At 36.6% G+C, this 27,823-nt stretch overlaps 3 protein-coding genes across 3 annotated transcripts in view; 2 read left to right on the top strand and 1 right to left on the bottom strand.

Moving 5' to 3' along the window:
- Positions 1–2,509: 2,509 nt before the first annotated feature.
- On the top strand, positions 2,510–3,442 carry LOC100516819 (olfactory receptor 8D1). Its single transcript, XM_005653718.3, has one exon. It carries the CDS (start codon positions 2,516–2,518, stop codon positions 3,440–3,442), a length of 927 nt encoding a protein of 308 aa, XP_005653775.3. The 5' UTR covers positions 2,510–2,515.
- A 15,018-nt stretch (positions 3,443–18,460) lies between these two features.
- Positions 18,461–27,563, bottom strand: LOC100514671 (olfactory receptor 8D1-like). The gene is made up of 2 exons (XM_003129989.2): positions 27,552–27,563; positions 18,461–19,414 (listed from the first exon to the last, which is right to left on the bottom strand). Exon 2 carries the CDS (start codon positions 19,400–19,402, stop codon positions 18,461–18,463), a length of 942 nt encoding a protein of 313 aa, XP_003130037.1. The 5' UTR covers positions 19,403–19,414; positions 27,552–27,563.
- Positions 22,397–27,823, top strand: part of LOC100513942 (olfactory receptor 10N1-like) — a 222,905-nt gene continuing 217,478 nt past the window's right edge. The window contains exon 1 of the mRNA XM_084976501.1: positions 22,397–22,525. The gene's annotated coding sequence lies outside the window, so the exon portion shown is untranslated. The remainder of the gene's footprint in view (positions 22,526–27,823) is intronic.

Raw genomic sequence — 27,823 nt, 5'->3', positions numbered from 1 at the left:
TCATCTGTCTTGAAAGATTGTTGTCAGGTCAATAGGAAATAGATTAAGGGTCCATTCAGCCTTCTTAGTCCTACTTTGTTCCCTCTTGACTTCAGAATCACTTGCCAAAGATACACCCTTTGGAATTAAGAGCCTTCAATGCCAAATAGCCTCAACCCTTCCAATGCCTGTCAAAATTTCCAAGTCTAGGGACACAAATGTTTAAAAAACCTAGCCACCTCAAATACTTAAAATATTTCACTACCTATACAGAGAGGAAAGATCTAGGATGCATAAGAAACACGTTTACTTTTTCTTCCTACTAGCGTAATTTATTTCCATTTCCCCATATTGTTTTCCTTTATGTATTTCAATTGTATTTCTGAAAACATTAAATTTTGATTAGGTTTTAAGATAATTTGTTTAGCTTTTAAGATAAAGTAATATTTTTAAGGTATTTTGGAATGAGAAGGGAAGATACAAAAAATTGTGTGTAATCATATTATTCTACTTTCTAAGCAAATGACAAAAAAACTGTGTGTGTGTGTAAAATTATATGAACACATAGAAAGTTAACAGCAGAGAAGTTAATTACAGGCTCTATGAGTAGGAGAGGACAGCAAGAAACAACAGAAAAGAAAAAAGTCTATACTAAAATACAAATTGTGCACAAGTTATATTCATTCATTCTATAGTAGATATAATAATCCACACATATATTTATATTTACATGTATGTGTTTAATACACAATGACTTAAAAACCTGGCATCTGATAGTACAGAAAGAACATTAATTAGATTTTAGCTTGATTAAAAGATGGTAGAGAGTGCAGTTGTGCAAAAAAAAAAAAAAAATGTGGTAATTTTCCCCACTCTTTCCAATAACCACATCATCTTTGAGGAATGACCATGAGCATAATACATTTCTCCAACAAATGTAGATGGAATGTCTATTATGATTTAGGCATTATAGGCATACAGCTAGGTAGATACAGTCCCCGTTCATGAAGAGCTTAAAGCCTAGTTCAAGAGTTTGAGAAGAAAACAATTAGCTGTCATATATACACTGCATGTTAAATTGAAGGTATATAAAGAATGTTATGTGGATAGTGGTGCCAGGGATTTCTAAAAGGCGATGTTCAATTTGCGCTGAGAAGAAAGTTTGCTAATAATGCAGATGAAATATAGAGAAAGGCAGAGGAATCAGCATCTAAATACTGTATAAGCATGAAATCTTTCCAGTGTGTTTGTGATACACAAATGGGGTTATGTAAATGGACTGTAGCATGCTGGGGTGGATGTGTGGGGTGGGAAAATATAAGCTTAAATAAACTGGAATTTGGAACACACCTTGATCAGTCTTTCTGCTTGTTCCATAAAAACACAATAAAAACATCATCCATAAGCTAAAAAAAAAAAGTAATCTGGGGCCTCATTATTATAGGTCTTAAATATTAGGTGAAGAATTTGGAGTTTTTCATGAAGGCAGTGAGGAAACACAGACTGTTTCTAAACACACATCCATCTAAAATGTCTCCATCTGGGAGGCAGTTCAAGTTACATGAGGATGAACTAACTGGATTTCACAACTTCCAAGAAAAATACAGAATATTCTTTTATTCAGATCCAGAGGCTAAACCACCACCAACATGCTTCAGAAAGTTCAAGTTTGACACTAATAGCAACATTCACCTTAGATATCCTCAGAAGCACCTCTTCCTTCCACAGTAAGGGCTGTCAAATGGGGTTGGGTCTTATACATAAGAGAATAGTAGTTCACTGCTAGTGTTCCCACCCACTGGCATTTCTGAGAATGTTTGAGGTATGAGGAAACTCTCACTGGAACAATAAAGCTAGTTGGCACCTGGGTTACAAGAAATCATCCTTCATCAGTGATTCCAGTAGTAAACTCTTCTGCCTCCCTATCCCTGCCCATTTAATGAGAGCTAGATGGTGTTATATGAGTAATTCTGCTTCTTCAGTGTGGTGCTTTATGTTGGATATTTTGTTTATCAAATGATGATTAGATGACTTAGACCCAACCCCAAGCCCCCTGCCATTCTAATTAGAAATAAGAGGCCACTGTCAGTACCCCAGACATTCTTGTTTGCAAACACCATGGGAGATGCCTGCAGCCCTTACAGTAAGAAAACTGGGGAAACTGAAACTGTGTTTAGAATCTTCATCAGTTTTTTTTTTCTTCTATTTAACTGTCAGCAAATGGCTGTTAGCAAATGGCTTTGGGGTATTTGCTGCCAAATTCAGGTCATGAAGGTTTTTAAGTCAGACAAGGAGGCTTTTTTTTTGCATTCTAAGAAAACAGACACACACAAAACACTTCTAAGAAAGTTCTGGAACCAGCTTAGATGATGCCCAGGGTGCTCTAGGAATAGGACCAGACATAATGAGGGCTGTGATTCATTCTCTCAGTTCCTGTCCACCTTCCTTATGCAGGTCTGCTTTTGTTGGAAAGAGACCGAAGATCCATCCTAATGTATTTCTTATCTTCCATTTCCACAGAAATTTACAAAGAAGAATGGTTGCAGGAAATCACTCTACAGCATCCAGTTTTGTCTTAGAAGGTTTAACCCAGTTGCCAGAGCTCCAGCTGCTTTTCTTCCTCCTGTTCTTGGGAATCTATGTGGTGACAGTGGTGGGGAACCTGGGCTTGATTCTCCTGATTGCAGTAAGCCCTTTGCTTCACACCCCTATGTACCACTTCCTCGGTAACTTGTCCTTCATTGATCTTTGCTATTCCTCTGTCATTACCCCTAAAATGCTGGTAAACTTCCTAGGGAAGAAAAATATAATCCTTTACTCCGAGTGCATGGCACAGCTCTTTTTCTTTGTGGTCTTTGTGGTGGCTGAGGGTTACCTCCTGACTGCAATGGCATATGATCGCTATGTTGCTATCTGCAGCCCACTGCTCTACAATGTGATCATGCACTTTTGGGTCTGCTCTCTGCTTGTGCTGGTTGCATTCATCCTGGGCTTTCTCTCTGCCTTGGCCCATACAACTGCCATGATGAAACTGTCCTTCTGCAAGTCCCACATCATCAGACATTACTTCTGTGACGTCCTTCCTCTCCTCAATCTGTCCTGCTCCAGTACACACCTCAGTGAGCTTCTGCTTTTCGTCATTGCAGGATTTAACACCTTGGTGCCCACCCTAGCTGTCTTCATTTCCTATGCCTTCATCTTCTACAGCATCCTTCACATCCGATCCTTGGAGGGCCGATCTAAGGCTTTTGGCACTTGCAGCTCTCACCTCATGGTTGTGGGGATATTCTTTGGGTCTATCACATTCATGTATTTCAAACCCCCTTCCAGTAACTCCCTGGAACAGGAGAAGGTGTCCTCAGTGTTTTATACCACAGTGATCCCCATGCTGAACCCATTAATATACAGTCTGAGGAACAAGGATGTGAAGAAGGCATTGAGGAAGGTTTGGGTTAGGAAATGATTCTTGCTTTTGGAGTCTTATAAATGGGGAAATGAATGGTTCCAATGAAAACATGTTCTTTTTGTTCATTTTTCCTTGTTATTCTCTTGAGTTTGTTTAACCAGGTCCTGGGCTCTTATCATGGCCTTGCCCACCTATCTCTTAAACATATCTTCTCTTCCCCATATATTTCTTTTATGGTTTTCTCAGAGTCTAGGCATACCTTTTCAACCTTTCCCATTCCATGAGATCTCTGAGTGTTTAAGGGCAACATGTGCTATTTACTTTTTTTTCCCAGTGGCTTTAATATTTCAGTGAATAGTTTCATAGATCCAGGTTCCTGGCCTTTAAGTTACCATTTTCTAATACATATATCTGTAATATGCCCTCTTCTCTATCTCCCTTTCTCTCTCTCTCTTTCTTTCTCTCCCCCTCTCTAGTTTAATTAACTTGTTTTAATTTATTTTATTTTATTCTTTCTATTATTCCTATTCTGGATATAAAACTAAAGTAAACCTTGTAAATCACTTGATTTTCTAAGCTGATTTGATTCCTAGAAACAGTTTCCAAATCCAGACCTTTAAGCTACCTTCTTAGTTTTTAGCTTTTCAATAATTTAATTGAACTCTTTCTCTTTCTCAGTGTAGTAAGATGCAGTATTCTTTTATAGTAAGACTTTGCATTTGCATTGGTTCATTGATGAAACTTACCAGCCATTTAAAGGGAAACTCAATATTAGAATATGGAACTCTAAAGCCCTGAACAGAGCTTAAGTATTTAACAAATCAAGGGACAAGCGGAGTCTACTGTGTGGGAGCTAACTTGAGCCTGTGCAGAAGCCACAATAATTCAGTTATGCTTGCCACAGTTTCAGGTCTGGGTCACAGAGCCAGTTTAAAGCAACATAAAACTATGACAATTTATAGTAATCCAACCACCCTGCTCTATTAGTCTTGGAATGAATATTTTTTAAAGACACAGCTGAAAATAGCGTAAAACAACAAATGATTGTTCCATTCCCTGTTTTCTTAAAAAAAAAAAATCTATATGATTTTTTTCCCTCATAAATCACTACCTGTTTGAGAAAATCTTCCTCTGTATGTCCAGGTTTAAGCTGTAGAATATTTGCTCCTACAATTCCTGAGGTTGGCTTAACTCACCTAGCTTAGATTTGCCAAGACCAGAGAAGCATAGCTGTATGGAGGCTCACTTAGTTCACATTTTCAAGGAGCTTAGTTTCTGCTGAGGCACTTGCCTTTGCTTAAGACCCAGCACTAGCAGCGCAGCCTCTGGAGAAATGAAAGTGCATTCACATAAAATTATTCACTCACCTTTAAACAAATCTGCAATATGATGTACCTGTGAAAGCTGAAATCTCGCATTATCAGAGGTTTAGACTCATAGCTATTTGCTGAGCTCTCCTTAGCTACAGGTTATACATAAACTCTAAAAACATCACAAAAAGTATCAATTCATGCCACTGAGGTCAAATTCCCATCTCCCCATCAGAAGCCCAAAACTTTTACGTGCACATTTTTCCTAAAAATCTACTTCTCCTGTTAACTTCTTTATAACCCTGGCCCAATGCACAGGGTACAGTTGTTTGAGGAAGACAAATACACGGTCTTTGTTGTGCACCAATAGAGAAAGTAAATAAACAATCTGGTAAAAACCAAAATATCTTTATTACATCTTTATTGTTGGGAAAGGCATATTTTGAGGCAAGTGAACCACTTAATACCAAGCTCTAGAGTGAGGAAAATGTACTACTCTAATCACAGAAAGTGCTGGATTCCTGCAGGTCTCTGCTAGTAGAGGTAGGGCTGCATGGGAAATATATGAGAATATGCTAACTCTCAAAAAGAGAATAAAAAAGAAGAGAATAGTTTCTCCTTTGAAACTCACCAATCAGATAAGTAGTTCCACCTTCCCAGGAGGTGTGAGTAAGGATATAAGGAGGATCTGAAGTGTAAGAGTAGTAAATATGCCTTCACATAGACACATAGAGGGAATATCAGGAATGAGAAAGAGCTGTTTCATTCTGTTTTCATGTATGCCTAGAATTTAGAAAAACAGATGCCAATCAATCTAGAAAACAAAGCACGTCTATGATGAATAAAAATAGAATCAAGAAAGACAAAGATTCAAAATTAAAATTATGACAAAAATTCTAAGTAAGTTTTATGAAAAGTACCAAAACATTCATTGTAAACTTAGAAAGGGTGATTCTGTCTTAACTCCAGAAGGAAAAGTAAGAACCGGTGGAGAAGAGCAAAAGGACTTTAGTTGCCCAAAATAAAAATATGTGAAGCTCCTTAAAAATCAATACAACGAAGATTGATAACCCGTAGGAACATAGCCAAAAAAATCTTTAAACAGACTAATATAAAAAATAATATACGGATACTGCAGAAATACAAAAAAACATAAGAGTACTATATGCCAACAAATTTGACAGTCTGGAAGAAATGGACAATTTTCTAGAATCTTACAGCTTGAAAAACTGAGTCAAGAAGAAACAGACCAACTGAACAGACCAATCACTAGAAGTGAAATTGAAGAAGTCATAAAAACACTCCCTACAAATAAAAGTCCAGGACCAGGAGTTCCCGTCGTGGCGCAGTGGTTAACGAATCCGACTAGGAACCATGAGGTTGCGGGTTCGGTCCCTGCCCTTGCTCAGTGGGTTAATGATCCGGCGTTGCCGTGAGCTGTGGTGTAGGTTGCAGAGGCGGCTCGGATCCCGCGTTGCTGTGGCTCTGGCGTAGGCCGGTGGCTACAGCTCCAATTCAACCCCTAGCCTGGGAACCTCCATATGCCGCAGGAGCGGCCCAAGAAATAGCAACAACAACAACAACAACAACAAAAGACAAAAGACAAAAAAAAAAAAAAAAAAAAAAAAAAAAAAAAAAAAAAAAGTCCAGGACCAGATTGCTTCACAGGCGAATTCTATCAAACATATAAAGAGGATCTGGTGCCCATCCTCCTTAAACTCTTTCAAAAGGTTGAAGAAGAAGGAATATGCCCAAAGACATTCTATGATGCCACCATTACCCTAATTCCAAAACCAGACAAAGATAACACCAAAAAAGAAAACTATCGGCCAATATCTTTGATGAATATAGATGCAAAAATTCTCAGCAAAATCTTAACCAACCGAATCCAACAACATATCAAAAAAATTATACACCATGACCAGGTAGGGTTCATCCCAGGTTCACAAGAATGGTTCAACATACACAAATCAATCAACATCATATACCACATTAACAAAAAAAAAGTCAAAAATCATATGATCATCTCAATAGACGCAGAAAAAGCATTTGACAAAGTCCAACACCCATTCGTGATCAAGACCCTCGCCAAAGTGGGTATAGAGGGAACATTCCTGAATATAATGAAAGCCATTTATGATAAACCCACAGCAAATATAATCCTCAATGGGGAAAAGCTGAAAGCCTTCTCACTCATATCTGGAACAAGACAGGGATGCCCACTCTCACCACTGCTCTTCAACATAGTTTTGGAAGTCCTAGCCACAGCAATTAGACAAACAAAAGAAACAAAATGCATCCATATAGGAAGAGAAGAGATAAAACTGTCACTGTATGCAGATGACATGATACTATACATAGAAAACCCTAAGGACTCAACCCAAAAACTGCTTGAACTGATTAATAAATTCAGCAAAGTAGCAGGATATAAGATTAACATTCAGAAGTCAGTTGCATTTCTGTATACCAGCAATGAAATTTTAGAAAAGGAATACAAAAATACAATACAATACCTTTTAAAATTGCACCTCAAAATATAAGTTACCTCGGAATACACCTGACCAAGGAGGTAAAGGACCTATATGCCAAGAACTATAAAACTTTAATCAAAGAAATCAAAGAAGATGTAAAGAAATGGAAAGATATTCCATGTTCCTAGATTGGGAAAATCAATATTGTAAAAATGGCCATACTACCCAAAGCAATCTACAGATTCAGTGCAATCCCTATCAAATGACCCATGACATTTTTCACAGAACTAGAACAAACAGTCCAAACATTTATATGGAACCACAAAAGACCCAGAATTGCCAAAGCAATCCTGAGGAATAAAAACCAAGCAGGAAGCATAACTCTCCCAGACTTCAAGAAATACTACAAAGCCACAGTCATCAAAACAGTGTGGTACTGGTATCAAAACAGACAGACGGACCAATGGAACAGAAGAGAGAACCCGGAAATAAACCCAGACACCTATGGTCAATTAATCTTTGACAAGGGAGGCAGGAACATAAAATGGGAAAAAGAAAGTCTTTTCAGCAAGCATTGCTGGGAAACCTGGACAGCTGTATGCAAAGCAATGAAACTAGAACACACCCTCACACCATGCACAAAAATAAACTCCAAATGTCTGAAAGACTTTATTTATAGGACAGGACACCATCAAACTCCTAGAAGAGAACATAGGCAAGACACTCTCTGACATCAACCTCATGAATATTTTCTCAGGTCAGTCTCCCAAAGCAATAGAAATAAGAGCAAAAATAAACCAGTGGGACCTAATCAAACTGACAAGCTTTTGCACAGCAAAGGAAACCAAACAGAAAACAAAAAGACAACTTTCAGAATGGGAGAAAATAGTTTCAAATGATGCAACTGACAAGTGCTTAATCTCTAGAATATATAAGCAACTTATACAACTCAACAGCAAAAAAACCAATCAATCAATGGAAAAATGGGCAAAAGACCTGAGTAGACATTTTTCCAAGGAATATGTACAGATGGCCAACAAACACATGAAGAAACGCTCAACATCGGTGATTATAAGAGAAATACAAATCAAAACTACCATGAGATACCACTTCACACCACTCAGAATGGCCATCATTAATAAGTGCACAAATAACCAGTGCTGGAGGGGCTGTGGCGAAAAGGGAACCCTCCTGCACTGTTGGTGGGAATGTAAACTGGTACAGCCACTATGGAGAACAGTTTGGAGATACCTTAGAAATCTATACATAGAACTTCCATATGACCCCACAATCCCACTCTTGGGCATCTATGCGGACAAAGCTCTACTTAAAAGAGACACGTGCACCCGCATGTTCATTGCAGCACTATTCACAATAGCCAGGACATGGAAACAACCCAAATGTCCATCAATAGATGATTGGATTCGGAAGAAGTGATATATATACACAATGGAATACTACTCAGCCATGAAAAGAACAAAATAATGCCATTTGCAGCAACATGGATGGAGCTAGAGACTCTCATACTGAGTGAAATGAGTCAGAAAGACAAAGACAAATACCATATGGTATCACTTATAACTGGAATCTAATATCCAGCACAAATGAACATCTCCACAGAAAAGAAAGTCATGGACTTGGAGAATAGAGTTGTGGCTGCCCGACGGGAGAGGGAGGGAGTGGGAGGGATCAGGAGCTTGAGGTTATGAGATACAACTTAGAATAGATTTACAAGGAGATCCTGCTGAGTAGCATTGAGAACTATGTCTAGATACTCATATTGCAACAGAACAAAGGGTGGGGGAAAAATGTATACATGTTAAAATAACTTGATCCCCATGCTGTACAGTGGGAAAAAAATAATATAAATGCAAATTAGTACATTAAACTTGTCCATCTCTATTAGAAGTGAAAATTTAAGTAAAATGATAATGATACACATAAACACCTCTATTAATTTTGGTAAGATTGTTTGACAATGTATACTAAATACATTGTGTTGTAAACTCTACATTAACTATTACAAAGTAATTCAATTACCAGGCATGTATATTTAAGAAATAAAATAATATTGGCAAAGATAGAGCTGCAAAGAGAGCTACTGATAATTGCAAAAATGAATTGAAATACTCCTCAAAGATATAAACTTAAATAAAATATGGTAGAGATATATAATGGAATAAAAAGCAGTCATTTAAGTAATTTTGTAAAATAATACTTAGTGACAGGAAATATATCCAAGTTTATAAAATTGTAAATGAGCTTCTGGCCTTGGCACTCATTTATGTGACTCAGTAGAATGAAAAATTCCTAGTGCATTAGCAGATATTCTTTCCCTTTTCTAGCTGCAATAATTATATAGCATGCAAATGAATGAGGATATTATAAGGATGATTTTAAAGTCATTTTCTGTGTGCCTGTGTTGAGTGCAAAGGAATTGAAGGATTTTATCTTCTCTATCTTAATGAATTTTTATATGCTACGAATAAGAATACACTTTGAATTTTTAATTAGATTTATACCTATTTAGTGACTATCCAGATAAAGACATAAATAGAATATTAGCATCACATCAGAAGCCTTTCTCATGCTCCTTCCCAGTCCATATGCACCTCTGAGGTAGCACTAGTGTACAATTAGGTAATTTTGCCTTTTTTGAATGTCATATATGTGGAATTGTATAATATATACTCTTCCGTGTCTAGCTTATATCACTCAAAAATTTGCCTAAAACATTTTTTTTCCATGCCGTGTTATGTTTGTGTAGTCTCTAGTGTAAAAATTTTATTTATCCATTCTCCTTTTAGATAGATGTTTAAGAATGTGTTCAGTTTGGGCATATAACCATTCCTAAATATATGCTTACTGGGTTGTAAGAAGGTTACCAAGTAGTTTTAGAAAATAATGCCAAACTGTTTTCCAAGGTGAGTGGTAATGCTCTACTTATTAGTCCTGTGAGAAAACAGAAATGAATACTTTCTTAAAATAGAAATGAACACTTCTGTAACATAATAAAGTAAAAATGCTTTGATTATATACCTAACATCTTATTTAATAGGAAATATTAGAGGTTCTTCTACTAAGACCCAGAATAAGGACAATATGCCCACTATTCCATCATAATTTAGTATTATACTAAATCTATTAGCTGAGGTAATTAAATATGAGAAATCAACTAGTAATATAATAATTGGGAAAATTATCTTTATTTGCAGATGATATGATAGCATACCTGGAAAAACCTATAGAATTGATAAAGCTAACAATAAAAAATTCAGTAAGATAGTGGGAGATAAATTAACATACAAAAATTAATAAAAATATAATACATTTCAGGGTATAATAATATAGAAGATTTTCTAAAATAGCAAAAAGATAAAATACACATGAATGAACTTAACAAAAAAAGTCCAAAACCTACCTGAGAGAAAAATTATAATATTCCTGAAAAATACAAAAGTAGACTGGAACAAATGATAAGACATTTTTTGTTCTTGGATAGGATGATTCAACATTTACAGATGGCAGACTCTAATTTGCAAACTTAATACAATCTCAATAAAAATACTACAAAGACTGTTTTGGTTCCAGGCATTTTTTTTTTCAACTTTACTGAAGTCTAAGTGTACATCAAGTTATTGAAGTATAATTATAATATACTACACTGCACATATGTAAAATGCACAATCTGGTTTGTTTTGACACATCTATACATAAGTGAAACCGTCACCACACTCAAGATAGAAATATTTTGGAGTTCTTGTCATGGCTCAGCAGAAACAAATCTAACAAGTATCCATAAGCATGCAGGTTTGATTCCTGACTTCAGTGGGTTAAGGATCCGGCATTGCCCTGAGCTGTGGTGTAGGTAGCAGAGCTCAGATCTGGCATTGCTGTGACTGTGGCTATAGCATAGGCCAGTGGCTACTGCTCCAATTGGACCCCTAGCCTGGGAACCTCCATATGCAGCAAGTTTGGCCCTAAAGAGCAAAAAAAAAATTTTATTCTGTCTCAAAATTGTTTGTTTGTCCTCTGTCTTCAGGCAGTAACTGATTTGCATTCTGTTGTTGTAAATTGTTGTCATTTGCATTGTAAGTACAGCAAAGACCCTGCTTTCACAGAGAAGACATTTTAGAAGGATAGAACTGAAACTGACAGCATAATGGTCTGAACCTAGCCAGAACACAGATTGGGACTTGAACCCATGTGCTGGGACTCGAATCCAGGCTAAAGCCAGTTTGGAACTTGAACCCACATGCTAGGACTCGAACACAGCCTAAAGCCAGATTGGGACTTGAACCCACAGTTTTAAATTAGAATCACTCACCCAGTGTCTGGACTTACCGAGGTTCAGGTTCTTCATGCCTCCTCACAGAAGGAATTCAGCAAGAGGCAAAGTGATTGGCAAGAAATAGATTTATTAAGATAGAAGGCTTGTGAGGGATGCAAGCGGGCAGGCACAGAAGCTCTGCCCTGAGGACCCAGTTGGCTACAGTTTTATCATCTAAGGGGAGTGGGGCTTGGAAAAGACCATCTCTTCCTTTCTGGGAGTAGTAGCTCCTCCTTGGTGTGTGGTAAGGTGTGTATTCAAATCAGCAGAAGGGTGGTCTGGTCCACAAACTCCTGTCCTTGGTCTGAATCAGAATGCAGGCCTCATCCCATCCCCCACGCAATGACCTGAGGCAATTCTCCCACCTCTCCTAGTCTAGCAAGGCTATCTTGTTCAGATGGCTTTTTTGAGCACTCTGTTAATTTGCAGTGATCTCCCAAAGTCCCTTAAGTTTCCCTCTTTATCTATGGTCTTCTACAACTTACTGGGACTTCTACAACTACTTGTGCATACTCCATCCCTATCAGAACAAACAATAAAACAAATTAACAGGAAATATTTGGTAGCTGAAAAGAAAACTGGATGATACGACTATTTGAGGCCATTTAGACTGAGTGGTCAGGAAAGACTTTTCCGAAGAGGTGATGTTAAAAGTGGGATAACAGTATCAAGAATATTCTAGGCATGTGAGGATCATGGCATGGGGTATTCTAAGCTGGAGACAGAATGAAAGATGGAATGATTTTCTATCTCAGAGAAGAAAATGAGTTTGGTGGTTAGATTATGGTGATCACTGGAGAGTGTTATCCATGGAGAACAGGAAGATTGACAGCACCAGATCAAGGGGTTCTTAGGATGAACGGAGTATTGATCGTGAACTTTATTTGAAAAAGCTTAGCACCTGAACATATTAATAGGAAGGTGGTAGTTATGAATTCTAATTTGAAAAGGCATTGTGGAGTGATGGAAAAATTATTGCACTTAACTGCAGAAAACATGGTTTTTTCATCCTATTTTTACTGTTTACCAGGTTTATGGCCTTGGGTAAATGTTAATCTTTCTGAGTCTCAGGTTTTATAATGAAGAAAATGGTAGGTTGTATTAACCATGCCTCACTACCTTTAGAGATCTATGTTATTTTTCTAGAGTTTTCTGCATTTTGATAATATCCAGTTTATTCAGTAAGTTAGGTAAGAAAATTTAAAGTGTTTGTACATAGAGTATAAATGTACAAAACTATCATCTTCATTATAGGAGTTCCCGTTGTGGCTCAGTGGTTAACGAATCCGACTAGGAACCATGAAATTGCGGGTTCAATCCCTGGGCTTGCTTAGTGGGTTAAGGATCTGGCGTTGCTGTGAGCTGTGGTGTAGGTTGCAGACACGGCTCGGATCCCACGTTGCTGTGGCTGTGGTGTAGGCCGGTGGCTACAGCTCTGATTCGACCCCTAGCCTGGGAACCTCCATATGCCACGGGAGCTTCCAAAAAAAATAGCAAAAATACAAAACAAACAAACAAACAAACAAAAACAGCCAAGTTTTAAGTTAACATAATACAAAGTTTGGGCTTTAGAATCCTAGAGACTGGGGTTGAATCCGTCCTTGTTTTGCCCTTTACTGGCTGAGATCTTGAACAACTACTTATTCCCTCTGAGTCTGAATTTTTCCATTTATATGCCATTAGAAAAATGAGAGCCTTGATCCCGGAGGTTTTGTAAGGATGACATGAGATAACATCTGTAAAGGTGGCACTTAATAACTTCACTTGTAATATTTTTGAAGCATAATTGTTAAGTGATAATTTGTCTTTCTTCTCTAGCCTCCTCCTTGTATTGTGGTCTAGGGGTATGAACATATCTAGCTCAGGCAGCTGGGTAAAACTTTTGGAGAGGTGTAAGAAGTATATTGAAACAGATCAGATAAGGATATTCCCAGAGGAGAATATATGTACGTAGGAGTTTGGCTGCATACATTTCCTCTATTCATATTTATTTATTTATGCTTATAATTCTTATTCATTAAATTCTTTTATTCATTCAGTAAATATGGTTTGAACAACCATGTGTCATTGTTGCTCCAGATACTAGAGATAGAAAGACCTACAAGAGAGACATGGCTCTTATTGTAGTAAATCTTACATTCTGAAGGAGTGGACAGATATTATCCAATTACTGTCAGAATTAAGTGTTTAATTAAATTTACAATAAGTACTGTGAAAGAGATGGATAGACTCCTATGAATTCATGTTTCAGAAGACTGCACCTCTTTTTTCTTAGCAACCTGAAAGAAAAGCATTTATGGAACTTAACGTAACTGAACCTCAGAGAGACATAGAAAGTGGTCCATGATTGCAGAGTTATTTTGGACTAGATCTGTCCAGATTTCCTAAGTCCTAGTATAATTATTTTCTTCTTCTGGAGTGAAGAAGCCAAAACACTAGAGGGAAAATATGTTATTTCAGTTTTATCTTTTCATTCTATTTTCAACACTGGTCCATATTTTTGCTTTATAGTCTAGTTTTGGTCAAATCTGCTTTCAAGAGCAGAGCTCTGAGTTGACTGTGAACCCTATTTAAGTAATATATTTCCTTCAGAACTGTGTGAGTATGTGTATAACTGAGATGGTCCTCAACCAAAACCCACTCACTTTCCCTGCTTCCCTTGGCATTGTTTACATCTCCTTCCTAAAGTCCAGAATATTTTGCTCTATTTTTGACAGATATTTCTAATAGTATTTCTAGTATACAAATAAAAATACACAAAACTCTTTGTGCCTCAAGGGATTTTTTTTTTCCCCAATAAGGGGGAACATGACCATCCTATGTGAAGTAAATGCACACTTGTCTAATCTCTTCCCACAATTTTCCATTTTTTGAAATTGCAACTCTGTCCTTCCACTTGCCAAGGCCAAAGAAATTGGAGTCATCTTTCATTATACTCTTCCTATAGCAATTTACATCTAATCCATCAAACATCAAGACTTGACTTCGAGTTATATTGAGACTCTCATCTCTTCTCACATATTCCCTATGTTCATCCTGGGCCTTGTCACTCTTATCTCTCACCTGGATTAACATAGTCATGTCCTAAATGATCTCCCTGTTTCCAGACATATTTTGCTTCGTTTCATTTGCCAGAGAGCAGAGTGATTATTTCCTTTGCCACTTCTTGTTCTGAACAATTTATAATGTACAGAACGTCACAAAAATAGAAAAATGATCATCTCTGTACTCTTCACCTGGATTTACCATTGTTAACATTTTGCCACATTTACTTTCCTTCAGCGACACTGCATGCACACATACACATACCCACACTCGCACACATGCAAACAGGCAGTGTCCTACCATCTAAGAGATGAATGCACACATCATGACACTTCATCCCTGAACAATTCAGCCTAAGTCTCCTGAGAATGGAGACATTCTACTATATAACCATAGTACAACTATTATACTCAGGAAATTAACATTGATTCAGTTTTACTGATGAACATAGAATCTACATTTAAATGTCCTCTGTTGCCTCAATACTGTGTGCTATAGGTTATTTTTGTTGTTGATGTTAAGAGCTGTCATTTAATTGATATTTCCTTTTGTATACATAACTAAAAGCCTTTTTTACTCAGCCTTTTTCTTTTATGACATTGGCATTTAAAAAGAACATAGTTATTTTAGAGATTATTTTTCAGTTTTGATTTGTCTGATTCCTCATGAATGAATTCAGGTTCAGTATATTTGGCTCAGGTAGCTACTTGGGTGACACTGATTTATTTCTTTAAGAAAAACACAGCAGAAGGCACATGACATCAACTCGTCCCATTATTTTTGCTGTTAAACTTAATCATTTGGTTAAGATGGTTAACCACTAGAATTTACTATTGTAAGGTACTCCTTTCCCTTTGTTATGAATGAGTAATCTGTGATATGATATTTTGAGATTTGGGGTCTGTCTTATTCTTATTGCCTTAAGAGGGAAGTTCTTTTTTACCCACTTATTTTAGTTTCCATTGATGTTTTTACCTAATTCAGTTATTAGTATGGTCATTGCAACATGATAAGTTTCTAATCATATCATTTCTTTTGCATTCTATTAGTTGATGTTATTCTGCATCAGATGGCCAAAAGCACATAAAAAGATGCACAACATCACTAATTATTAGAGAAAAGCAAATGGAAAGTCCAATGAGTTATTACCTCACAACAGGTGGATTGGCCATCATCAAAAAATTCTACAAAAAATAAATGCTGGAGAGGGTATGGATAAAAGGGGACCCTCCTACACTGTTGGTGGGAATGTAGATTGGTACAACCACAGTGGAGAACAGTATGGAGGTTCTTTAAGAAACTTAGAACTACCATATGATCTAACAGTCCCACTTCATCAAGAGAAAACCATAATTCAAAAAGATATATGCACTCCAAAGTTCACCACAGCACTATTTACAATAACCAAAACACGGAAGCAACCTAAATGTCCATCAACAGAGGAATATCTAGAAACAATGAGATACATATATATAATGGAATAGTACTCAACCATAAAAAAGAATGAAATAATGCCATTTACAGTAACATGAATAGACATAGAGATTATCATACTAAGTGAAGTAAATCAGACACAGAAAGAGAAATACCATATGATATCATTTATATGTGGAACCTAATAAAAATGATAGAGGTGAATTTATTTACAAAACAGAAGGCGACTGACAGATTTCAAAGGCAAGTTTATGGTAACCAAAGCAGAAACATGAGGGGAAGTATAAATTAGGAGCTTGGGGTTAACATATTCAGAACACTATTTATAAAATAGGTAACCAACAAAGACTTATAGTATAGGGAACTACTCAATATTCTTTAATTATGAATATGAAAAAAGAATCTGAAAAATAGTGAATATGTGTATATGTATAAATGAATCACTGCAGTACACACGAAACTAACAATATATTGTAAACCTACTATATTCTAATAATTTTTTTAATTTAAAAAGAGAAAGCCTTGCATCACACCAGCACCCAGCGCCTTTCTCTGCTTTAGTTTACTCCACAGCACTTATCAGAATTGGGCGCAGTACATGTTTTCTTGTTCATTATTTTTTCCCTATAAGGGTAGGAATTTTTGACTATCTGGCACATAGTTGTCCAGCAAATATTGATTTATTGATTAACTGACTGGATGAATAAATTATAATGGTGTAGTGAGGGTAAGGAATTATTCTGAATGGTGAGAGAATAAATAGGGAATAATTAAAGAAATCACCCAGAAGAAAGCGTTGAGAACCAACTTAAAGAAGTTAAAGTATGCAATTAGCTTGAAAGAAAATATGTAAATAAAAATACAATGAATATTTAAAATTAGAAATCATTCTCTCCCTTTGTACAATGCCCATCCAAACCCCCACTCTGTCTGAGGCTTCCACAAGACACATATCATTTTTGATGGTTATAACAATGGCTAGAAGTCTTACAAAAGTACTATTTCTTCTTACTTACTAGATTCTGTTAAAATTTTTTACTAAGGAATGTGCATTGCTTCTATAACCCTGTTGTATATTAAAATGCAAATACCTGAAATAACTATTCAGCCATTTTTTAAACACTGCAACTTTAAAATAGGTTTGATTGGGAACGTTCAGTTTAGCAAGAAAAATTATGCAAAGGAAGGGTTCTGAGATATCCATAGACTTAAAAGTGTTCAGGTTAAGAAATGTTTCTTCTATATACAGATGGCCAACAAACACATGAAAAAATGCTCAACATCGCTGATTATAAGAGAAATGCAAATCAAAACTACCATGAGATACCACCTCACACCAGTCAGAATGGCCATCATTAATAAATCCACAAATAACAAGTGCTGGAGGGGCTGTGGCGAAAAGGGAACCCTCCTGCACTGTTGGTGGGAATGTAAACTGGTACAGCCACTATGGAGAATAGTTTGGAGATACCTTAGAAATCTATACATAGAACTTCCATATGACCCCACAATCCCACTCTTGGGCATCTATCCGGACAAAGCTCTACTTAAAAGAGACACATGCACCCGCATGTTCATTGCAGCACTATTCACAATAGCCAGGACATGGAAACAACCCAAATGTCCATCAATAGATGATTGGATTCGGAAGAAGTGGTATATATACACAATGGAATACTACTCAGCCATAAAAAAGAATGACATACTGCCATTTGCAGCAACATGGATGGAACTAGAGAATCTCATCCTGAGTGAAATGAGCCAGAAAGACAAAGACAAATACCATATGATATCACTTATAACTGGAATCTAATATCCAGCACAAATGAACATCTCCTCAGAAAAGAAAGTCATGGACTTGGAGAAGAGACTTGTGGCTGCCTGATGGGAGGGGGAAGGAGTGGGAGGGATCGGGAGCTTGGGCCTATCAGACACAACTTAGAATAGATTTACAAGGAGATCCTGCTGAATAGCATTGAGAACTTTGTCTAGATACTCATGTTGCAACAGAAGAAAGGGTGGGGGAAAAATGCAATTGTAATGTATACATGTAAGGATAACTTGACCCCCTTGCTGTACAGTGGGAAAATAAAAAGTATATATTAAAAAAAATAAATAAAATAAAATAAAATGCAAAAAAAAGAGAAATGTTTCTTCTGTCATTCAATTTTTAGAATCTTGAGTTTTACGGCTTTACAGATTTTCTCAGTTTTAAGAGCAATTTTATTATATCTTGAAAATAAAATATTTTCTCTAGGGGGATAAAAAGAAGTTGGTTTTCTGAGTAGCAAGGAGACTAATGAGAGTAAAAGAACTGGGTATTAGGAATAGGGGCATGTAAAGAGGAATTGAGGGTCACCAAAAATAAGTCATTGAGACATTTCAGTTTAAGATGTCCCTTTATTTCAAACTAGTTACTTTTCAAAACAAGCTGAAATAAAACATGAGATCTATTTGTGCTATTTCTTTTAAAAAGTGATGTTTTCTAAACAGACCTGGAAAGTATCTCACCACTCAGAAGTTTTTTAAGGGATTCTTTGACATCTTTGTTCCTAAGGCTGTAGATAATAGGGTTAAGCATAGGAATCACTGTGGTATAAAACACAGAGGCCACCTTCTCCTGTGTTGTGTCACTGGTAGATGGTTTAAAATACATGAAGATGATAGAGCCATAGAAGACCCCAACAGCTGCAAGGTGAGAACTGCAGGTACTGAAAGCTTTGGACCTGCCTTCAGCTGAGCGGATGCACAAGATGCTGGAAAGAATGAAGGCATAAGAGATGAAGATGGCTAACGCACATGCAAAGACATTGAATCCAACCAGAATCATCACTGAAAGTTCCATAATGTAGTCTCTTGAGCAAGATATATTCAGGAGAGGAAGGATGTCACAGAAGTAATGATGGATGACATTAGTTCCACAGAAGGAACGACTAGATACGTAGCTGGTGTGAACCAAGGCTCCCGCAGCTCCCACTATATACACACTGGTGACTAGTAGCAAGCAGACTCTATGGGACATGGTAACATTGTAGAGCAAGGGGTGACAAATGGCAGCATAGCGATCATATGCCATGGCTGTCAACATGTAGGAGTCATCAATGCCAAAGAAGCAGAAGAAAAACAGCTGAACCATGCACTCAGAAAAGGAAGTGAAATTCCTCCGCGATATGAAGTTAACCAGCATCTTGGGAATTATGACAGAGGAATAGCAGAGATCTATGAAGGACAAATTACTGAGAAAATAATACATGGGTGTGTGAAGCTGAGAACTGATCCTGATTAAAAAGACCAAGCCCACATTTCCCACCATGGAGACCATGTAAATCATTAGAAACAGGAAGAAGAGAGGAAGCTGGAGACCTGCCTGGTCTGTTAACCCCTCTAAGATAAATTCAGTTACCAAAGAATGATTTCTGGTTTCCATTCTTCTCCCAGGGTAGTTTGGGGAAGAGGTTTTTATTAGACAAATGCTGTCATCTGGCAGGATTTAATGATCCAAGATCTGATGAATGATATACTTTCTAACGGACACAGAATTTCAGGAAACAAGAGACTAAAATCTACTTTTGATTTAAGCCCTTATCAAGATGTTTATCCTTCACTTGGCTTCAGTTTTTATTACTCCCATGTGACATTTACATGTGAAAATCATTTTGTTTCCACAAGTTGAATATTAGATTCTCCTGTAAATGGAAAAGCACCCTTTTGTAATTCAGACACCTTTAGAGAAACTCTCTATAGAGCTGCTGCCCTGTTTTGTTGATATTCAGTCTGCGACAATCTCTTCCCGTCTGATGTATCAAAATATAACATCTCTCTTACTGGTATCTCCTGAATTTCCCCCCTTGGCTTTAGCATCTTTAATTTGCTTATTCAGTCCCAGATTCCAGCCTTAAAGAGTTTGGTTTCTTCTGCTTTTTTGACTTTTCCTTTGCTTTTTCTTGGCTGAGAGACAGAAAAAGAGGTTAAGTAAATACTTGCCCAAAATCACAAAGTTTGAAAGCAATATTATCTTCACTATTTTAAAGCTTAATTTGTGTGAGTATTCCAAGCTAAATACAGTTGTATTCAATACAGAATTCTTATCTTTTTCTGTTTTGTTATTTAAAAAAACCAATTTGCCCTGTTAACCAATTTATTTTTCTGAACCTGAGCACATTACTGTTATTTCTGTGCAGCTTTAGCTATTATGCTACTCTTGTTATTATAACTGTTAAATTACTTTCTCTAGTATTTCCTCCTGTTGTTAGTAAGAATATATTAAAATAGTCCATTCGATGTTGAGAAGCATTTAAAGCATTTATTCTCATGTTTAAGTTAGATAGTGTTATCCCTTCAATACCATTAAGGTGGAAAAACAAAAAGGAAAAATTTGCATGTGCACACACACAATTCTATAAGAAAAAAAGATGCCTGATACCCAATTCCTACATTTTAAACCTGTTAGATAACAACAGTAACAACAACAACAGCTGATAATACAAACTCTTCCATGTAACTTTTCATATTTGGGATGTGATGTGAAATAAAAATATTTCTTCTTTGAAGAAAATAAGAAAATAGGCCTCTAGTTACAAAGGCTGGGATAAAACAAGGTCAAGAATACAAAGACTGAGTGGACACTAATGAAACTTTGTAGCCAGTAGGGAGAGGTCCTCTGAAAAATAACATATCATTTCTAGGTTCCTTGGATATCATGTGAACAGACTTTTTCTCTAAAGTTTCCAAAATCAAAATGATGTTCTGGATAGGTCGAATAAGATTTATCAGTGCTTCACAGACTTCTCCAATTTTATCTATAATTTTTCTCATACCTATAAATATTAAAAGATAAAGACCCATATCTTCTCAAAACTAATTTAAAAGTATCATTCCCCATGAAACTTTTTCTAATTCATGTTACTTTTTCTCTTAGTTTTTCTTCTTAAAGACACTTTGACTCTCTTAGAGCATATGTTATAATTTCTTATATTATAGTTATGTTTTGGTCTTTGCGAGGTAGTCAAGAGCTGGGTTTATTAAGTTATATCAAACTGGATTCATTTTCACATCTCCTAGCTATGTAACCTTGAATAAGTTACTTCTATATAAACTCTGGTTTCTTCAACTATAAACAGAGATAGTAATCATTTCTGGTTATTTTGTTTATTTACCCAACAGCTACCTATTGAGAATCTTCTATGTGATTAATATATAATATTGAATAAGACAAATTCCTGCTCTCAAAAAGTGTACATTTTAATGGAGAAGATCAATAAACTAAAAAAAAGTAGATATGGAATTTAGAGTCAAGTAATTATAAACATTGTGAAGAAATTAAGAAGTATAAGGGCAGAGGTTGGTAGTTAGAGTGGGTAGTCAAGGAGGACTCTCTAGAGAGCTGCACCTGAGCTGAGTCCTGAATGACGTGAGGGACTGTTAGAGGAGGTCATCAGGAGGAGGTGACCCCTGGATGAACTGCAAGTGGCACCAGGGCCATCAGAGACCTCTTACCCCCTTGCCTATGCTTGGAATGTATGTTCGTCCCTCTGTTCCCATGGTGGGAGCCATTTTCAAGGACACAGTCTTGAGAGAGCAATGCATTGTTGAGACCATTTGGATGATATATGATATGTGAGTGAACCCATGAAAACCTCTAGACAGGAGTTCCCATTGTGGCTCCGCAGGTTAAGAACTTGACATAGTGTCCATGTGGATGCCAGTTTGATTCTTCACCTAGCTCAGTGGGTTAAGGACCCGGCATTGCCGCAAGCTGCAGTGTAAGTTGCAGATGTGGCTCGTATCCTGCATTGCTGTGGCTATGGTGTAGGCTGGAAGCTGCAGTTCCAATTCAACCCCTAGCTTGGGAGCTTCCATATGCCACAGGTGCAGCCTTTAAAAAAATAAAGAAAAAAAGTCCTCTAGATAAATGTTTAAGATTCTGGTATGGGGGCGAGGGGCGGGGTCAATATCCACTACTATGGGGCCACCCAAGACAAGCCTCAAAAGTCCCTTTGTTTATTCAACCTGCGACCTACCAATCTAAAGTAATCTGCCTCTTTCTTTAGTCTCTCCTCATCCTCTGTGTGTGGGGGCCAGGTTGAGAAACAGTGGAGGGACAGCCATATCAGTATCTGGATAAAGATTGTTCTGGATGAAATGGGTAAAGGGGTCAAAAGGTACAAACTTCCAGTTATAAGATAGAAGTCCTGAGGACATAATGTACAGCATGGTGACTACAGTTAACAATACTGTGTTGCATATTGGAAAGTTGCTAAGAGAGTAGATCTTAAAAGTTCTCATTTCAAGAAAAAACTGTAATTAAGTGAGGCAGCATGTGTTAACTAAACTTAGTGTGATAATAACTTTGTGATATATACATGTATCATCATTTTGTGTACCTAAAACTAATACAGTGTTATATGTCAATCACATCTAGATAAAACTGAGGGAAAAAGAATGTTCTGTGCGGAGGGAACATCAAGTGTAAAGGCTCTGAGAGCTTGGCTTGTTGGAGGTGCACCAGGAGGCCAGTGTTGCTGGACTAGACAGAGCCAGGAAGACAATGGTAAGTGGAGGCTGTTGGTGGAGCTCTGTGCCAGATGCAGTTCTTGGTAAAATCTGTGTGTCTCATTTTAGGCATGATAAGGCAATGTTGGAGAGTTTGCAGAATATAGAGTGTTATTTGCTGATGCAATTCTAAAAGGATCTCTCAGGCTTTGGTTACTCTGTCAAGAATGTTCATTAAAGAATGAAGAAGTAGATTCAGGGAAATCAGATAAGGTACAACATGTGTTTCAGCTGAGAGATAATATCTTGGGTCAGCCTGGTGATGATGGAGATATTAAGAAAGTCGGCAGAAAAAAAAATCTGGGATGGGTGACATTTGTTTACAGGCTGGATATGGGTATCTGAGAAAGAATGGCAGGGAAGGATGGAAGATATGTGCTGAGGTTTGGATTAATAGCAGTGATGGAGAAGCAGGTTTGGGATGTATTTTTCTATCTTGCACATTTTAATTTTTATGTCTATTATTTGAAGAAATGGATTTGTTAAGTAGAAAAGTGAATATATGAGTTTGGTGTTCAGCGGAAAGGTCTGGCTTGACTTTATTTTCTGAATCATCAGGGCATATATAACATTAAAAAGCCAAGGGACTGGACTAGATCAGCCAGGTTATGTACAAACGTCTTAAAAGAATGCCTGGTACATTAAAAGTTATCAATAACTTTTGACTTGGTCATTTTCATTGTTATTATCAGATATTGCGTTAGACATTAAGGATTTTTAGAGCCTCTTTTCCATCCTTTTTCTATTCCTTATCACTTCTGTAGCTATTTGATTTATTGCCTTCTGCTGTATAGAGCAGTAATCCAATACAGCATCTGTCATGATGAATTGAAAGCATCTAGCACAGACTTTAGGACCTAATAGAGACCCTGTACCTATTTGTTCACTTCTTTCTCTTCCCTCAAATCCTACCTACATACTGATTTTTGCATATTTCTACTCCTAAATTTTTCGGTCTCCAAATAAAGCAACACATGGAGACAGTACCCTATATATGCACACGAAAGTTTCCTTTGTTTTCTTTCATTTTCTGTCTTTGCTTTGGTTGTATTTATATTCTTCATATTTCTGTCTTAGAAAAATTTAAATTATGAGTACCAAAATTGGGACAAGATTCACTTCAGGGCTATTACAAATTTGACACACTTCAGATAAGTATTAAAATACAACTGTGCGGGAGTTACTGTTGTGGCTCAGTGGTTAACAAATCCGACTAGGAACCATGAGGTTGCGGGTTCAATCCCTGGCCTCGCCCAGTGGGTTGGGGATCTGGCGTTGTCGTGAGCTGTGGTGTAGGTCGCAGACGCGGCCCGGATCCCACGTTGCTGTGGCTGTGGTGTAGGCCAATGGCTACAGCTCCGATTAGACCCCTAGCGTGGGAACCTCCATGTGCCGCAGGTGCGGCCCTAGAAGAAAGACAAAAATAAAAAATGAAAAAAATACAACTGTGTGGACTATGACATTACCAAAAGTACTTTGACCTTTCTTTGACAAAGAATTGATAGATACAGTGATCCTTTAACATCTCCTAATATAACAGGAACTCTTGGGTAATGCTATCTCTGAGGAGTATAGGTGTTTGCAAAAGTTTAAGGATCAAGATTTTTAAGCCTTGAAAAAGAAACATTTAATATTTTTCATTAGAAACACCTAATTTAAAGTTCTGAGATATGTCTCTCATCTAGGATTACAACTAACACATAAAAGCAGGCAGAGTAAGTGAATAAAGATGTCACAGACAAAATGTTAGGAATGCCTTCCTTTCATTTTTGAGGTTAGCTTTGTGTATCCACTGTTGAAAAAGAAGAGCGTGGAGAAGGACATCATCTTTGACACTGGATATCACAGTTTATCTAAAAGTCAGGGGCTTGAGTTTTTACTCAAAAGTTGACTCATTGCTAACTCTCAACCACTTTGTGAATATATCTGCGTATATAAGAGGTTATTGATAAATTTCTAAGGCAGAAAAAAATGGTACTAGGTTGGATATCAGGTTGATATCAGTGTCCTTTTAGTAAAAGAGAAGTTCCTGACCTTACTAAGCCTTGTAGTATTACATTATTAATGCACGTGAGAATGCTTGATAAACTTCAATGTCACTATAAATGAAAGATATTAATATGACTGGACTTGAGAAAGAAAGTCAAGAGTTTGAGTACAGAACAGATACAGAACTAGTGGAAGGAGAAATGGTCTCCATGCATTGTACTTTTTGTGCCTACCTGTCATGAGGCAGACAATGCCTGCCTGTTCAGTCTTGACATTAGCATGAGTGATAAGAATTTTTAACTGCTTTCCAGAATTCAAGTTCAACTACAATATCAAGCAACAGTAGATAGAAATTTATGACTTACCTGAATATTACCACCAGGAAAAGTCCTGTTGGTCCCCTGTGAATGTTATCTTTAGTTTCATAAAGTCCGTGCATATATTCACACACACACACATGCACACACACAAATGCGCGCACACACACACACACGTGATAATTTTATCATCAAGCACTAATGACCTAGAATCTTTCTGATTCTGATAAGGTCGTCATGGAGTTGATTCTGTGTAAGAGGAATTTAAGGAGTATTGTTGAAGAGTAGTAGCTTAAAACCAACTAATCAGAGCAAGAAAAATAATCCTATTGACCCTTAGTCCTCTATTACTGAAGGACAACTTTATTTGAATATATTTGGACTTGAAGAGGTTGATAGTCAGCACAAGTACCCCATAGGGGCTTGTCATCCCAGTAGTTGGACCCAACAGGGAAGAGATAATTACAAAGTTCCTATTTGCTGGCAATATATTGGCATTTCCATTGATCCCCAGAGTGTTTAAAACAAACATCAAACTTTTTATCCCTGAGTATTAAGAAGCTTAATAATGATACCATAACAAATATAAAACTTTGAATATCATGTTAAAAATTAAATTTCTTTATAAAACCCTAAAATTCCCTCAGCATTTAAAATTTTCTATAATGCAGCTAAACCCATTCCATTGTCTCTGGACAAAGAAAAACCTTTTTCTTCTAGATTTTTTAGAGAATTATACATAGAGCAAAAAGCTACACTTTTTTTCTTTCAGTGATGTAAAAAAGTGTTACCTGGACTCCAAGGCCTTTTCTTATGTTACATGTCTATGTAAAGCATATGTTCAATTTGCCAGGTCAGTCCTAATTTCAAATATGTAGCTTATACCTGATATCAACTATCACGACTTGTCTGTTCCTTTCTTTATCAAAATTTTAACAGCTTTATCATGATATAATTGACAATTAGTTGCACATATTTAAAGTGAAAAATTAGTAAATTCAACATATTTCCCCATGAAACCATCACCAAAATTTAAAAAATGAATATATCTACCCCCCGCCCTTTGTAGTCCCTCCCTCTCAACCTACTTCCACTCTTTACCAGGTAACCATGAATCCACACTGTGTCACTGTAGATTAGCTTGGCTTTTTAATAACTATACTTATAGAACTATGTAGTAGGTACTCTTATCTTAGTTTCTTTTATTCAGCATAATTATTTTGAGATTGACTAATGGTTTGTTTTGTGGGTATCCTTAGTTTCTTTTCTTTTCTTTTTTGCATATGATGCCCACTTTTTCTTGTACCATCAGATGGCCTTGTTATGTAACTTTGTTAAGATCAATTGACCATCAATGTGTGGGTCTATTTTGAACTCTTTTTCTTCATTGATCCTGATGCCTATATCACACAGTCTTGTTAACAGTGGCTTCACAATATGTTTTGGGAAGTTTATAATGTAAATCCCCTAGCATCATTTTCCTTTTTTCTTTGTGTAAATTGACAAACTAATTTTTTTAATTAGAGTTGATTTACAGTGTTGTGCTGTACAGCAAAGGGACTCAGTCATACATACTTATTAATTTTCTTGTTCCTCCTTTCTACCTGAATACATACAACAATATAGAAATTTGAAAATTTCTTACTAAGTACTAACTTCCCAAATATCAATAGTTTCAGTGATCCCCAAATAAAGTTTGAATGAATTTCTTAGTCATTCAAAGATTTATATCATCTGGTAATAAGAAGAAAGTTTTATTTTTATGTCCTAGCAAGTATTATATGATTTAGCTTTTGCGCAAAAAAAAGCATTTAGTAGGATTGCTTTTTTTTTTTTTTTTTTAATTTTCCCACTGTAGAGCAAGGGGGTCAGGTTATCCTTACATGTATATATTACAATTACATTTTTTCCCCCACCCTTTGTTCTGTTGCAACATGAGTATCTAGACAAAGTTCTCAATGCTATTCAGCAGGATCTCCTTGTAAATCTATTCTAAGTTGTGTCTGATAGGCCCAAGCTCCCGATCCCTCCCACTCCCTCCCCCTCCCATCAGGCAGCCACAAGTCTCTTCTCCAAGTCCATGATTTTCTTTTCTGAGGAGATGTTTTGACTCATTATATTTATTTAGCTATCTCTCATGCTTTCTCCTTGATCCAATGAAATTTATTTAATAGTTAGTATCCTTTAGTTAAGGGCTTTAATAGTAGAAGCCCCAGTTAATAAGTCGATTTTCTATGTGTCCAGCAATACCTTTCTTATGTTTATTTTTTATTTATTAAAATTAAAGTATTATTGATTTACAATGTTGTACCAATTTCCACTCTACAGCAAACTGGACATAAGGGTCACACAGGAATACATATACATTCCTTTTTAATATTATTTTCCATCATGGTCTATCCCAGGAGATTAGATATAGTTCCCTGTGCTATGCTATAGGACCTTGTTGTTTATTCATTCTAAATATAATAATTTTCATTTTCTAAATTATAGCCATAAGTCAGTTCTCTGTGTCTGTGAGTCTGTTTCTGTTTTGTAAATAGGTTCGTTTGTGTCATATTTTAGATTCCACATGTAAGTGAAATCATATAGTATTTGTTTTTCTCTTTCTGACTTACTTTACTTAGTATGATAATCTCTAGTTGCACCCGTGTTGCTGCAAATCATATTAGTCAGTGTTTTCTCATTTCTTTTCCTATGGTTGATTTCTAGTTTCATGCCACTGTGGTAAGAGAAGATGCTTGAAATAGTTTCTTTTTTAATTTTAAGGCCATACCTGTAGCATATGGAAGTTCCTGGGCCAGGGATTGAATCTGCACCTCCATAGCAATCCAAGCTGCTCCAGTCATATTCATAACCCATTACACCATGGCAGGAACTCCTAAATGTTCACATGGAACATTCTCAAAAAGAATGTATATTCTGGGTTATTTGGATGTAATGTCCTGAAAATGTCAATTAAGTCTAACTATTCTATGGTATAATTTAGG

Source organism: Sus scrofa, chromosome 9, assembly GCF_054392235.1.
Source record: "Sus scrofa isolate SSC_HxYL_T2T_F1_AM1 chromosome 9, Sscrofa_HxYL_maternal_Yorkshire_Landrace_v2.0, whole genome shotgun sequence".
Lineage (NCBI taxonomy): Eukaryota > Metazoa > Chordata > Mammalia > Artiodactyla > Suidae > Sus > Sus scrofa.
Note: the sequence above shows the minus strand (reverse complement) of the source record. Positions and strands in the feature narration are given on the sequence as shown.

What these genes read in the sequence shown, in the direction of transcription:
- LOC100516819 (XM_005653718.3), top strand. Translation starts at nt 2,516, where the DNA reads ATGGTTGCAGGAAATCACTCTACAGCATCCAGTTTTGTCTTAGAAGGT.
- LOC100514671 (XM_003129989.2), bottom strand. Translation starts at nt 19,402, where the DNA reads ATGGAAACCAGAAATCATTCTTTGGTAACTGAATTTATCTTAGAGGGG.